The 13758-nt window shown below is 35.3% G+C and overlaps 1 protein-coding gene across 3 annotated transcripts in view; it reads right to left on the bottom strand.

The window, feature by feature from the left end:
- NEMF (nuclear export mediator factor) overlaps window positions 1–13758 on the bottom strand; it is a 52144-nt gene that overhangs the window by 1365 nt on the left and 37021 nt on the right. For 2 of the 3 annotated variants that reach the window (XM_045567703.1, XM_045567711.1), the window contains exons 20-29: window positions 13536–13593; window positions 13022–13080; window positions 12800–12920; window positions 11406–11670; window positions 10588–10630; window positions 10368–10417; window positions 7177–7330; window positions 2697–2774; window positions 2360–2557; window positions 759–791 (exon numbers count right to left, since the gene is read on the bottom strand). In XM_045567703.1, the coding sequence (XP_045423659.1) occupies window positions 759–791; window positions 2360–2557; window positions 2697–2774; window positions 7177–7330; window positions 10368–10417; window positions 10588–10630; window positions 11406–11670; window positions 12800–12920; window positions 13022–13080; window positions 13536–13593 (1059 nt within the window). Of the gene's footprint in view, window positions 1–758; window positions 792–2359; window positions 2558–2696; window positions 2775–5934; window positions 6034–7176; window positions 7331–10367; window positions 10418–10587; window positions 10631–11405; window positions 11671–12799; window positions 12921–13021; window positions 13081–13535; window positions 13594–13758 lie in introns of those variants that run through there. The other variant, XM_045567720.1, reaches the window with a different exon arrangement.

Here is a 13758-nt window from a genome sequence, read left to right as displayed (position 1 = left end):
CAAATACATTTAAGGCCCACTGCATGAAAACGGGACAGACACTTTGGCTAGTCCAATGGTTCTCTACCACTGCCCCTGAGAAGACACTGGGCAATGTCTAGAAATAGTTCTGGCTGTCACAATGAGGGGTAGGGTGGCTGGGAGGGGTAGTGGGTGCTACTTGGCATCTAGTAGGTAAAGGCCAGGGATATTGCTAACCATTTTATAATGCATGGGACAGCCTCCCCCAACAAAAAAATCAACCATCTCATGTTAATAGTGCCAAAGTTGAGAATCCCTGAGCTAGAATAGTCTTTTATCTTCCTGTTCTGGAAGAGAAATCCCAGGGCCTCTTAAGAGCTCTCATTTGACAGGCTGCAGACAAGACTGCCCCTCTTTGTTTAACAATATGAGTAAACTTAGGATTTAGGACAAAATGCTTGCTGTAATTGATAGTTGAGTGTTTGCTATGTGCCATAAACTTTTCTAAATGCCCTTAACGTACATTATCTTCTCAAAACAACTCCTTTCTGGTAGAGACAGTTATTATCCCTATTTTTCATGTGAGTTAATAACAGGCACAAAAAATAACGTTTCCAAGTTTGTACAGTTACATATAGCAGAGCTGGGATTAAAACCCAGAAAGTTTGACTCTAGAGCTTGCAGTCTTGTCTTAGCTTTTTACATTTTAATTAATTGTGTATCAAATATTCTTAGAACTAGATTACAATGAGAAGCAATGAGAATGTTGTAATAGGAACCCCAATACAAAATCATACCTCATTTCCCTGTTGATCCAGATCTTGTTCTTCCTGTTCCAACATATAAAAATAAAAGTCAGCTATAACTTAAAATGAAATTCCACACCATTAAACCATGAAGAGAAAGAAACAGTGATATAACAAGACTGTCATATCTAACCCACAAGATAGGGGCCCCAGGATGTATTCTTTGGTGTCCCAAGACTCTGACATGAATTTGTGTGTGTGTGTGTATTTAATACTTACTAAGCAATGGCATTCAAAGAGAAAAAGGGATGGTTCTCTGAAGTGGGGGGAAAAAAACCCCAAACTTTCACATAAAGTATATGCTAAAACAGTGAAAGTTATAGGGACAATTTGAAATGACAACTAAGGTTGATATGTTTGCCAGGAAAAAAGAAGATGGAGAATTCTGGTAAACAGAACTTTTGTTTTCAAATCTCTGTTCAGCAGTTTTAGGATTAATTTTTCACATACGAAGATATGCTTAATTGTATTTGCTTACCTACATAAGAAAAATATCTGGAGATAACTTACTGTCCAGGTTGAATACCTGAAACTGAATAATTTATAAACAACAGAAATTTACTTCTCACAGTTCTGGAGGCTGGAAGTTCGGGGTGAAAGCACCAACAGATTCAGTGTCTGGTGAGCCTGAAAGATGCCGCCTTGTTGCTGTGTCCTCACATGGCAAAAGAGCAACTCCCCTCAACCTCTTTGGTAATGGCCCTCGTGACTCAATCACTTACTAAAGGCCCACCTCTTAATACTATCACATTGTGTACGTAGCTTCCAGGATATGAATTTGGGGGGGATATCAACAGAACATTCATAATTACCACCTCTAATGAATATTTACAAGTATGGGGTTTATAAAATAAATTACAGAATATGGGAATAATGTAAATATTTGAGAGCTAAAATGAGTTTAAGTATTACTAAACAACACTGTTTGGCAGAGAAAAAAAAGAAAACAGCAATACACAATCTCTAAGCATTAGCTGTAATAAACTAATTATGAGCTTTAACTAAAAACAATGCTGGTGATGAAAATAAAAATTTTTGATTCAGCCCGATTTGATTTTAATCAAAGTTATTAAAATAGCTCAGAATTTCAAGAAGATGTATATATTCATGGTAAGGTATACTTGGTTCATAAAACAATTAGGCAATCATAGCTGGAAAAACACAAACTTCTTACTGGTTTTGCAACAAAAGTATTTGGCACTTTAACTGTATACCCATTTTCAACATTAAGAATACAACAGATTCCTACAGAAAAGTTTAGAGAAGTGAAAATTTATTTTCCACTCATCTTCAGGACAATCTCAATTCTTTGTCTTATTTTCACTAAGTCAGTTCCCATCAGAATCAAAGCCTCTCCATAAAATTATTTTCTAAAGGCTTGTGATAAATTTTTTATCAGCAGTCAACACTACTATTATTATGGTTAGATAATGCAATTTTAGTCTTTGAGGTTCTACTTCTGAGATGATGTTCCATTAAGAGTAGAATTACTGCTCGTCCTGGTTTTAGCACTTTAAGTCCCATGTCTTGGGAACCCTGAGATGATTAGTCACCCTAAAAGCAGCAAAAGCCCACATGTGTAGTAGCCTTACCTTGTCATCATGTGTATCATCTACAGCTAAATCTTGTAATTCATGGGTTATAACCTCAAGAGATGGAGTTTCTTTCTTAATGCTGTCAGAAACCCTTTGCCCACCTCTGGGTTTCTGGGGCTGTTTCTTCACAGGTTCATCCTTTGTTTTTCCTTTCTTCCCCTTCTTTCCTTTTTCTTCTTTGTTTGAACCTGCAGACTTTAATTAATTGAAAGATCAATTAATGTTAGTATTTTCAATATTTTAACAAAAATGTATTAAATGCCTATCATGCTAGGCAGTGGGCTGGATGCCCACTGAAAAGCAAAAAGAAGAAATGTTTTTACATGTTACATACCCCCAGCAATTTCATGATAAGTTCACGCTCTTCTTCATCCTGGTCTTTGTATTTTTCCTTCATTTTTTTCATTTTACTCTATAAAATCAGAAGATTTTGGTTAGAAAAATTCAGCAGTAAAAATTATCAACAAATACTTATAAAGAAAAGGTACTTCTTTAATCGTCTGTCAAAAATGCTTATTGAACAGGTACCATTATAAGGCTGGAGGCTACAAAGATAGCTAAACCATAGTCCTCATTCTCAAGGAATTTACCATCTGGTGGAGAGAAGATACATAAAGAAGTAAAGATAAATTAATGTAACATTTTAAATACTACAAGAAAAGTGCAAAAAAATTAAGAAAATTTCAATAAATTTTCGGTTTGAGCAAGAAATGTGGCAAAGAAATAAAAGTAAAACTTGAAAGCAAGAATCAAGTAGTATTAGCAAGTCATCACATTTGGTTGGAGTAAGGGTACACACAGGAAGAACAGGAAATGGAAGTGGCAAAGCTAGGGTGGACACTTAATGTAGAAACTTAAGACTGAATATTATCAACAAAACCAGTGATTCCTTTACCTTGATTACACACCCAAATCACCCTAGGGGTTTTGAACTATAGACACCTAGGCTCCACCTCTACAGATTTTTGTCTTGATTTAGTCGGATTAACTAGGGCCCAAACAACAAATTTACAAAATTTTAAAGATTTCTTTAAACAGGACACAAATAAATACTTATCCACAAAAGAAGGGACTGATAAATCAGACTTCATTAAAATTAACAAATGCTACTCATCAAAAAACACCTTTACAAAAGTGAAAAAAAGTAGACCCCAAAGTGTGAAAAGTGAAAAGTACTTGAATACATATATCCAAGAAAAGACTTGTATTCAAGATTACAAAGAACTTCTATACATCAATTAGAAAGATGAGACAACCCAACTTTTAAAATAGGCACTTCAAAAAGAGGATATTCAAAGGTCTAATAAACATGAAAAATAAAGCCAAAGTGAGTCATCAGTATTGTGTATCACTTAAATGACTAAAAAAACCAAAACCCTGACAATACCACGTGTTAGTGAGGATGTGAAGCAACTGAAACTCACATACACCGCTTGGTGGGAAACTGATACAATTACTCTGGAAAACTGGTTGGCAGTATCTAATAAAGCTGAACACAAAGTGTAAGCTGTTATCCACCAAATTCCACTCCTTAGGCACACTGAACAGAAATGCATACTCGTGGACCCAAAGACATGTGGGGACATATTTAGAGAGGGCAAGAGTGAGCCTTCTTGATCTGGGTAGTGGTTTCACAGATATATGTGCACATAAAAATTCACTAAGTTAAAAACTTATGATTTGTGGCTGGGCACAGTGGCTCACGCCTGTAATCCTAGCACTCTGGGAGGCCGAGGCGGGAGGATGGCTCAAGGTCAGGAGTTCGAGACCAGACTGAGCAAGAGCGAGACCCCCATCTCTACTAAAAGTAGAAAGAAATTATCTGGACAACTAAAAATATATATAGAAAAAGTTAGCCGGGCATGGTGGTGCATGCCTGTAGTCCCAGCTACTTGGGAGGCTGAGGCAGTAGGATCACTTGAGCCCAGGAGTTTGAGGTTGCTGTGAGCTAGGCTGACACCATGGCACTCTAGCCTGGGCAACAAAGTGAGACTCTGTCTCAAAAAAAAAAAAAAAAAAAGAAAAAGAAAAGAAACAATCTGCATTTTATACAAAGTTCTAGAGAGCAGAGAAAGAGAGGAAGGTCCTAAACTTCTTTTATGAAGCTGGTATAAACTAGATACCCAAACCAGGCAAGGGCAGTATGAAAAATTAAAAGGTCAACTAACAGATTTTCTCAAGTAATATACCATATCAACTGATTAATAGAGAAAAATAATGCAATAGATACAGAAAAAGCATTCAATAAAATTTAACTTGTCATTACTAAAAATAACGAAAAAAGATATCTTCCAACAACCCACAGGAAACATCCCACAATGATAAAATCTCAGAAATAGTCCCCTGAATGAAATTAATAAAAATATACACTATTACTACTTCTCTGAAGCACTATGCTGATGTTGAGTCAGTACAAAAAACATGGGAAAAATAAGATACTAGGATTAGAAGAAATGCCATCATTTGTAGACAAAACAACTACCTACATATGAAGTATTAAGACTGCCCATTGCTAGATCAATATATGAAAACTGTCTTCCCACTTACCAGCAACTAATAACTAGGAAATGATTTAAAAATATACTATTTACAAAAAGTAAAAATTGTAAGAAAAAATATGAAGGACCTAGGATTCCATAAGATGGGTAAGACTTCTGTGGGAAAATGTATCTTTACTGAAGAATATAAAATATTCTTAGTTGTAGTGCACATTCTACATAATTATAGTCCACAAGTAGAGTCTTCCACAAGAGGACTCAATGTGGTAATGACAGACAATTCTCCACAAAAAAATCTAAAATTTTAATGTATTTTAATAATTCTAACAGGATTTACCTTGGAACTTAACCTGTCTGTATTTCATTATATAAATGCACCATTTACTGTCATGTTATTTCATATTACTGGACAGTTAAGATTATTTTCAGGTTATTTTTGCTATTATAAATATCAACCTGATGAACAGCCTTAGTGTTCATACCCATAATTTTTTTTTTTAAGGATAAATTCCTAAAAGTGGAATCACTGAGTCAAAGGGTAGATGCATTTCTGATGAGCATTCCCATGCTATACACTTATTTACTGAATGACTGAACACATAATATCTGTTAATTTGATGAATGTAAACAAATTCCCCATGGTTTACACAGCATCTTTTTCATCATTTTTTTCTTTTTTTTAGATTCTTTCAATTTTATTTATGGTTCTTTCTTCCACCTGGATTTTATTTTGTTTTCACAGGTTAACTATGTGAAAATCAGTATCAATTTTAAATATTTCAAATCTTCCCAAATGTTCTATATTATTATTTTATCAGACACTAAAATATACACATTTAATAGTCCTAGGTCTAGATTTTATTGTGTATCCCTTTTCTGTCTGGCTATGCCCCCATGTAAATACCATACTCTTAACAATTCTAGCATTAAATGTTTTACTACTTAGTAACGAAATACCTCCTCATTAATCTTTTCAAGATTTCCTTGGCTATCCTCTAGCATTTACTCTTTAAAATGAACTCTAGAATTATTTTATCAAGTTTATTAAAATCTCAAGTCTGATCAAAGTCATGTTGAATTTTCATATTAATATGAAGAAAATTTATATTTTTATTATATCTTGAGGCTTCCATTCCATATGCATAATATGTCGCTTCATTTATTTGTGGTTCACTGGAAAAAAGAAAAGGAAATTCTGACCACTATGGATAAAGGAAAGAACATAAAACATCTTTATAAAGATTGCTGCTGGGTGCAAGTGGCTTGCACCTGTAATCCAGCTACTCAGCAGGCTAGGGTGGGAGGATCACTTAAGCCCAGGAGTTCAAGCCTATAGTGTGCTATGATCACACCTATGAATAGCACTGCACACCAGCCAGGGCAACTCACAGTGAAACCCTATCTTACAAGAAAAAAAAGGATTGCAAAGGAACCTTTTTAAAATTAAAATTAGGCCAGGCGCGGTGGCTCACGCCTATAATCCTAGCACTCTGGGAGGCCGAGGCGGGTGAGGATCGCTCGAGGTCAGGAGTTCGAGACCAGCCTGAGCAAGAGTGAGACCCCCGTCTCTACTAAAAATAGAAAGAAATTATCTGGACAACTAAAAAAAATATACATATAGAAAAAATTAGCCGGGCATGGTAGCACATGCCTGTAGTCCCAGCTACTCGGGAGCCTAAGGCAGTAGGATCGCTTAAGCCCAGGAGTTTGAGGTTGCTGTGAGCTAGGCTGACGCCACGGCGCTCACTCTAGCCTGGGCAACAGAGCGAGACTCTGTCTCAAAAAAAAAAAAGAAAGATTAAAATTAAAGGAATTTAATTTTTAAAAAGGTACACTGATAAATTATCCCATAATCCCCCTTTTTATACTGCTACAGCATTTTAAAAAGTATGTTCTATATCCAGTACTACGTCCTTCATCACCAACCTTTAATAAAATATGTAAGAACTCTAATCAAAATCACACTGATAACTGAAAAAGAAACTACTAACTTAAATTATCAATAAATATCAGCTCTGCCACTTACTATCTTGGGTGACTCTGGCAAATCACAATCTCCTATTTCTCTTCTATATAAAATGAGAGCTTCTGTGCAGATAATCTTAAAGGTCTAAAGAATTTATAACTGATCTCTTTTAGGTTCCCTAAATGTGGTACTTTTTCAACTAATTTTCAGTCAAAGGAAGTCACACGGGATTTTTTTTTTGGCCTACATCTTCTATTTTACTTCAACTTTAAAGAATTAAGAGGAACCTCACAAATTCATTTGTGAACCATATTGTACTAACTTTGACAGATCATCCTGAAGTTTATTACCTTTTGTCCTCGCTTCATTGGCTGCACAGCTGGAACATTTTTGCTTGTGTTCTGATGGGTTTCAATGTGTACAGTACTTTCTTTGTCTTTGTCTTTTCCCTCTATCACTTCTAAATCCCCTGAGTCACTTGGAAGTTTTTTCTTCTTCATTTCCCTATATACAAATGAAATGAAAACATCTAATTCTTAGAATTTCATATTCTTAGTACCCTAAAAAAATTCCATGAGAAGGGGGGAACATGTACAGTATTCTGCTTAACTTGATAATCACGAAGCTACAGTAAACAAAGACACTCAAATCATCACAAAGGAAAATGGTGAAAATTTTTCATCTCTCATAGATTTATCATTCTTTCTTTCATCCAGCCTCAACACACTGTCACCCTTGACTTATCCTTCTTCATTAGTCACATTCACTCCCTGAACACCTTGAAGGCCAGGTCCTGGGATTAGTACTCTTTGTATCAGCATGGCCTTGGCAAATCTTAGGCACTCAATAAAACATGTGTTCACAGAATGGTTGAATAAATAAATGGATCTATAAAAATATGCAGATTCAGGAGGAAGGGGAAATTCTATTCCTGTGATTTTTCTTTCTATTCCCAATGCCAGTACCTAGTCCACTTCCCACTGACTTCTTCCAACATGTCCCCCATAATCTGTTCTACCTGAACTTCTATATTAATCTTCCTTAACTGTTTACCTATGTCACATTCCCACTCAAAATCTTCCAAAGGTTCTCTTCATATCACTTTCAGGATAAAGTTCAAAAAGTACAAATTCCAAGTACTCCACTTTTTGTCCAAATTCACTTCTCCAATCCTACGATTTACCAATTCACAAACATGAATTTTCTCCTCCTTAGTCTGCTTACCATTTCCCCAAAGCACCATGCAAATTATTTCCAAACCATCTCCCCTTTGTTAATGCTAATTTTCCTTGGAGTCTCCCTCCTCCTTCATATACCTTCATTTACTTAAATGCTAACACATCTTCAAGGCATATGTCTGATGGTATTTCTCAAAACATCTGAACTCACAGCAATCTCGTTTCCTGAACTAGTGTATCACTTTCAGACAACACTATTTATATATTTATGAATATTTCCTGAATCCAGAACTCAAAAGCTTCTTGAAGGCATGAACTTTATATTTTTCCTTTATGTATACTTGATCTCTGGCATAGTGCCACGTACTCAAGAGTTCTCTGTAACTGTTTAATGATGATATTTCTCAAACAAAAAGACTTTATTTTCCATTCTAACTAGAGTCTCTTCCTGGAGTGCGTTAGTAGTATTAGTCTTTCCCACCCTACAGTAGTTGTCCCCTCCCTTCTGTCCTTGCCTTTCTACTTCCTCTTGAGATCTGCTATTAAAAAAAAAAAAAAATCAAGTCTCCTGCCCTTACATAAAACTTTCTTAGTTAATTTCAGGTATTCCTATTTATTCCTGTCAATATTATCCTAGAACCAGCCTGTCTAATACACTGCAATCATTATTGTATACGTTTATGTAATAACAATATTTCATTCAATGCCATTTTGTTATAATGTTGACAAGGAAAAAACTGATTCTGGGCTGGGGCACTGCCTGTGTGGAGTTTGCATGTTCTCCCTATGTCTTTGTGAGTTTTCTCCAGGTACTCCAGTTTCCTCTCACATCCTAAAGATGTGCACATTAAGTTAACTGGTATGTCTAAATTGTGCCAGCATGAATGAGTGTGGATGTGAGTGCACCCTGTGATGGAACGGCATCCTGTCCTAGGCTGGTTCCCGCCTGCTGCCCTGAGCTGCCATGACAGGTTCCAGCCACCAGAGACCCTTAACTGGAATAAGCAGGTTAGAAAATAAATGAATGAATAAATATAAATGATTGTGAAATAAATATTCATAAAGTACAGAATAATTACGTCAGGTGTGGTCACTCATGTCTGTAATACTAGCACTTTAGGAGGCTGAATGAGGTGGGAGGATTGCTTGAGGCCAGGAGTTCAAGACTAGCCTCAGCATATAGCAAGACCCGTATCTCTACAAAAAACAGAAAAATTAGCTGGGCATAGTGGTGTGTGCCTATAGTCCCACCTACAGGGGAGGCTAAGGCAGGAGAATCACTTGAACCCAGGAGTTTGAGCTCGCAGTGAGCTATGATGATGCCATGGCACCCAGCCCTGGCGATAGAGTGAGGTTGTATCTCAAAACAAAAAAAAGTATATAATAATCATACATATGCATGATAATAAATGTATTACGCAGTGCAAAAGCAGTCAGCAGGCTCATCATCTTTGTTACTGGTTTAATTTTTTTTTTTTTTTTGGGGAGAAGGTCTTGCTCTGTCACCCAGGCTGGAGTGCAGTGGCGTCACCATAGCTCACTACCACTTCCAACTCCTGGGCTCAAGCGATCCTCCCGCCTCAGCCTCCCAAGTAGCTGGGACTACTGGCACACAACACCATGCCTGGCTAATTTTTTTATTTTCATTTTTGTAGAGACATGGTCTACTACCTATGTTGCCCAGGCTGGTCTTGAACCCCTGGCCTCAAACTATTCTGCCTTAGCCTCCCAAAGTGCTAGGATTATTTGGGTGAGCCATTGTGCTCAGCCATGTTATTGTTTGTCTTGGAACTGTGTGGTGATAAGAAATGCTCTTAATAATTTTCACTTGGCAAATATTTAACTACCACTACAAGGCCCACCAATAACTGATTCACCAAAGACTGAGTAAATAATTACCTTGACTTTATTAATCATTCCTAAATGTATATATACCTTACATTTATTTCAATGTTTAATATTAGCAATGTTTTATCTCCTTATTTAGAAGTTTGGTGATGTTTTCGTGACCGGAAATATGTTGTAAAAACTTAACCCTTGTTTATATCAATTAGCCTAGGGTAAAACTGGTTTCATTATATGTAATTTGGCATAGTTAAAGTTTCCAAGAACCTATCGATGACTTTAAGTGAGGACTTAAAATACTTTATCTATTTCACTCATTACAGTGACAGATTAGGGCCCTAAAACAGAAAATCCTATGAGAACTAAATATCAAAAACTAAAGACTTATGCTAAATCTTGGTAATTTTAATAAAGGAAGTCTTTGGAACAGCCAAGTGATCTATGGTAGATGAGCTGTCAATTAAAAAAAAAAAAAGAAAGAAAAATGCTTTTTACTTAGATAACACAAGTATGTTTACCTTCTTTCCTTGGCTGACAAATGTCTCCGACTCTGTGATTTACTGTCACTCTGTTAAAACAAACAAACAAGCAAATGCAAACAGTAAAATCACTGTCATTAACTTTTCAAAAAGCAAAAAAAAAAAAAAAAACCAAAAAACAAAAAAACAAAAAAAAAAACAGAGAAGAATTCATTGAGAATAATATGGTATTTTTCATAAAACTTTAAAAACAGCTTACTGAATTAGAAGATTCCTCTTTTGAAGCCAATTTCTGGAGGGACCTATGAAAACAAACAGAAAGAGGAGTCTACTAGCCTGTACAAGACAGTCCTTTACAAAGTCCCAAAACATTCACAAATCATCATCTTAATTATTGGCAATCCTACAAATTTTCAAATTTGGTAAAATTAGCAAAACATACAATTAAAATTGTTGATCTCTACACACTTTCATGTATACTCTTAAACAGGTAGCATGTATTGAAAAATTACTATGTGCAGGCACTGCTAGATACTTTACATGCACAAAATCTTATCAAAACATTATGAAAGAGATTATCACTCCATTTTCATCAAGAAGGAAACTAAAGCTAAAACACACAGTAACTTGCCCAAGGATACACTCTAAGACTCAATACTGGTCTGACTTCTAAGCTGTTCTTAATAACCCCCCAAAATAATGCTTTCATAACATGAATTGTTCACCTGGTGATCAGTAAGACCTTAAAGACTGAAACACTTTATATATTTTTTAATGTAATTGCCTTTGTTTTGTTGTCAGCATTTATAATCACTTACTTGTTTCTATTTTGACCTAGTTTGGCCACTTTTATATTTAGCATATTTTTCTACCCTGGTCCTGGGAGCTTCTTTAAAGAGAGACACAATCGAATGGTGAAAAAATAGTAAGACAATAGAGGGTAACAATACTGAATCTTGGTATTATCTTTTTTTCCTTATTTTTTTTCTATGACCATTCCAGCTGGACTTCGTAAAGATTACCTTATCATTATTCTCAGCTTACAAAATAACACTTAGAATTACGTTTTTTAATTACCTTTGGGATTGAAGGTGGGACAAATCAATGGTAGTATCAGGATAATTTAATGTCTCTTCCCCTTCATCCTTCATTTCACCAACAGGATCCTGATCTTTCATAACCTCTTCAGATACTCCTTCATCTTCAGAGCTTTCTTCCTGAATTAGTTCCTCGCCACCACTCTGAACAGTAATATCCTCTTGGACCTGGGTCACGAGTTCCACTTCTACAGGAGTTTCATGTAATTCCTCTTTATCTTCGTCACTGCTAGTGTCACCTCCGTCTGTAGAATTATCATAAGGAAAGTCAGTCAGTATGGGACTACCAACAAAGTTAGGTGATTTTCTTGAAAACCTTATAAAATTACTCCATTGACTCCCTGTTTCTCTGAAAGATCACCAGAAAAAGGCTTGATCATCCCCAAAGGGTACTCTTAGACAAAAGGATACTCTGTATCATGAACAGGCTGAACTAAATGATCTCTAAGATCCTTTACCACAATAAATTTCTTGGACATTGTTACCATTTCTACAACGAGAACCATAACTTTGCTTTCACTGGGTATTTTGAAAAAGCAAGACAATAAAATTAGACGCATAAATTCTGCTGCTTTTATTACAATTTGCACATGAAAACTGAAATAATACGTTATGTATAATAACTGGCACATAGGATGTGCTCATACTTTTGCAAAAGAAACACTGTCTAATAGTAGTAACAGGGTCTAGTTGCCTCACCTGCAAATCAAGATGCCACCACCCATCTGACAAGGATGGTTGTGAGAATTAAGTAAAAATAATATAAATAAAACACTTTATACAGTACTAGGACATGGTGAACCTCAATCAATAGAATCTTGTACCACAAGTGGAGTTGTAAATGAAACAATGCAATATTACTCCTAAAAACGAATGAAACTAAGAGAGAGAATAACTACAAAAGTAGTTTAGAGGGCATATTTTCCTTAGTTCCCTTAGGTACATAGGTAAATTTATTCTAGGAACCACAGTTGGTCTCTGCTTGAAGCAAGTATATTATTAAACCAAGCAAAATTCTCATATAAGAAGCTGCACTTGTTATAAATTCATCTGTCATTTCTAATTCCTAAACCCAAAAGTAAATGCTAATTCATATATACCTGAGTCTATCTCTGCTAAACACATTTATCCATTATCCATTAAATATTGAAGTTTTATTACATAAAGTATACTTGCATGGATCTAACTACTTTTTAATTCACTAGACTACTAACAATAGCTAACAGTTCCAAAAACAAAATTCAGTAAAATTGACAAGTATTTTCTGAAATTTAGAGTACACCAAAAGAGACAAGATCTTCTACCTAAAGATTTAGAAGCAAAATCAGACAATAAAAAACATCACAAACTAATTTCTTAAAATCTATAAACTACCTAGTTGTTCCATTTCTTCTGATATGAGTTCACTTGTGCAACTTGCCAGTGTCTCCATGTCTTCATCCTGCACTCTGACTTTTCGTTCACCCCGATGTCTCCAAACACAAGACTCATCTACCTATAGAAACAGTTCTTTTTCATTGATGGAGCTTTAGATAAGACTAATGGAAATCAGAAAAAAATAATAATAATAATGATAACCAAGAAGCTGAACAGTACCTTAAAGAGGAAGCTAAACCCCATCATTAGATATGAGGGAGGAAGAAAATTCTTTTTTCCTACAAAAGATAATATATATTAATGGTTTAAACTTTTGTTTGCAAAGTATCTGACATCAACAGTCATATCCATTTTGTCTTTTACTCTATCATGAAGAACATTTACAGAATTTGGCATTATATATAGGAACAGTTTTTATTAAGAAGAAAAAATATGCATGCTTGCTCTTATCTTTTGGGTTAGTCAGACCCTGACTATTCTGTTTTCAAAAGAACAATCAGGCTGTATTTTCTTACCTTTATAACTAAACTATGGGAAAGCACATTCTCATCAATAAAAATATATATGAAGATAACATGATAAATGCTAAATATGCCACATTAAGGCAAAAATTTCCTTATTTCATAACAAATTTCCTATGTGAAATCTGAGTAGTTTCCCTTCTGAAAATACTTGTAGATAGTCCTTCAATCAACTAACAAGCCCAGAGATATTTTTAATGTCAAGCCATTACCTCTTATCATGAAGCTTCCTGTTGTCAAATATTCTCCAGTTGGTGCTGTTTTAGACACCTGAGGAACACAAATAATATGTTATATTCTTGTTTTTACAATACTCAGGTTTTTCTTTTCCCCACTCAAGGAGGAAGTAAAGTCAGACTCAAGTAAGCAGTACTATGTTCTGAAAAGTTTACAATTTGGCAAAAATTCTCAACACTGAAGGGATAAATATCCCTT

Source organism: Lemur catta, chromosome 1 (assembly GCF_020740605.2).
Source record: "Lemur catta isolate mLemCat1 chromosome 1, mLemCat1.pri, whole genome shotgun sequence".
NCBI classification, from domain to species: Eukaryota; Metazoa; Chordata; class Mammalia; order Primates; family Lemuridae; genus Lemur; species Lemur catta.
This window is presented reverse-complemented; position numbering and strand designations above follow the sequence as displayed.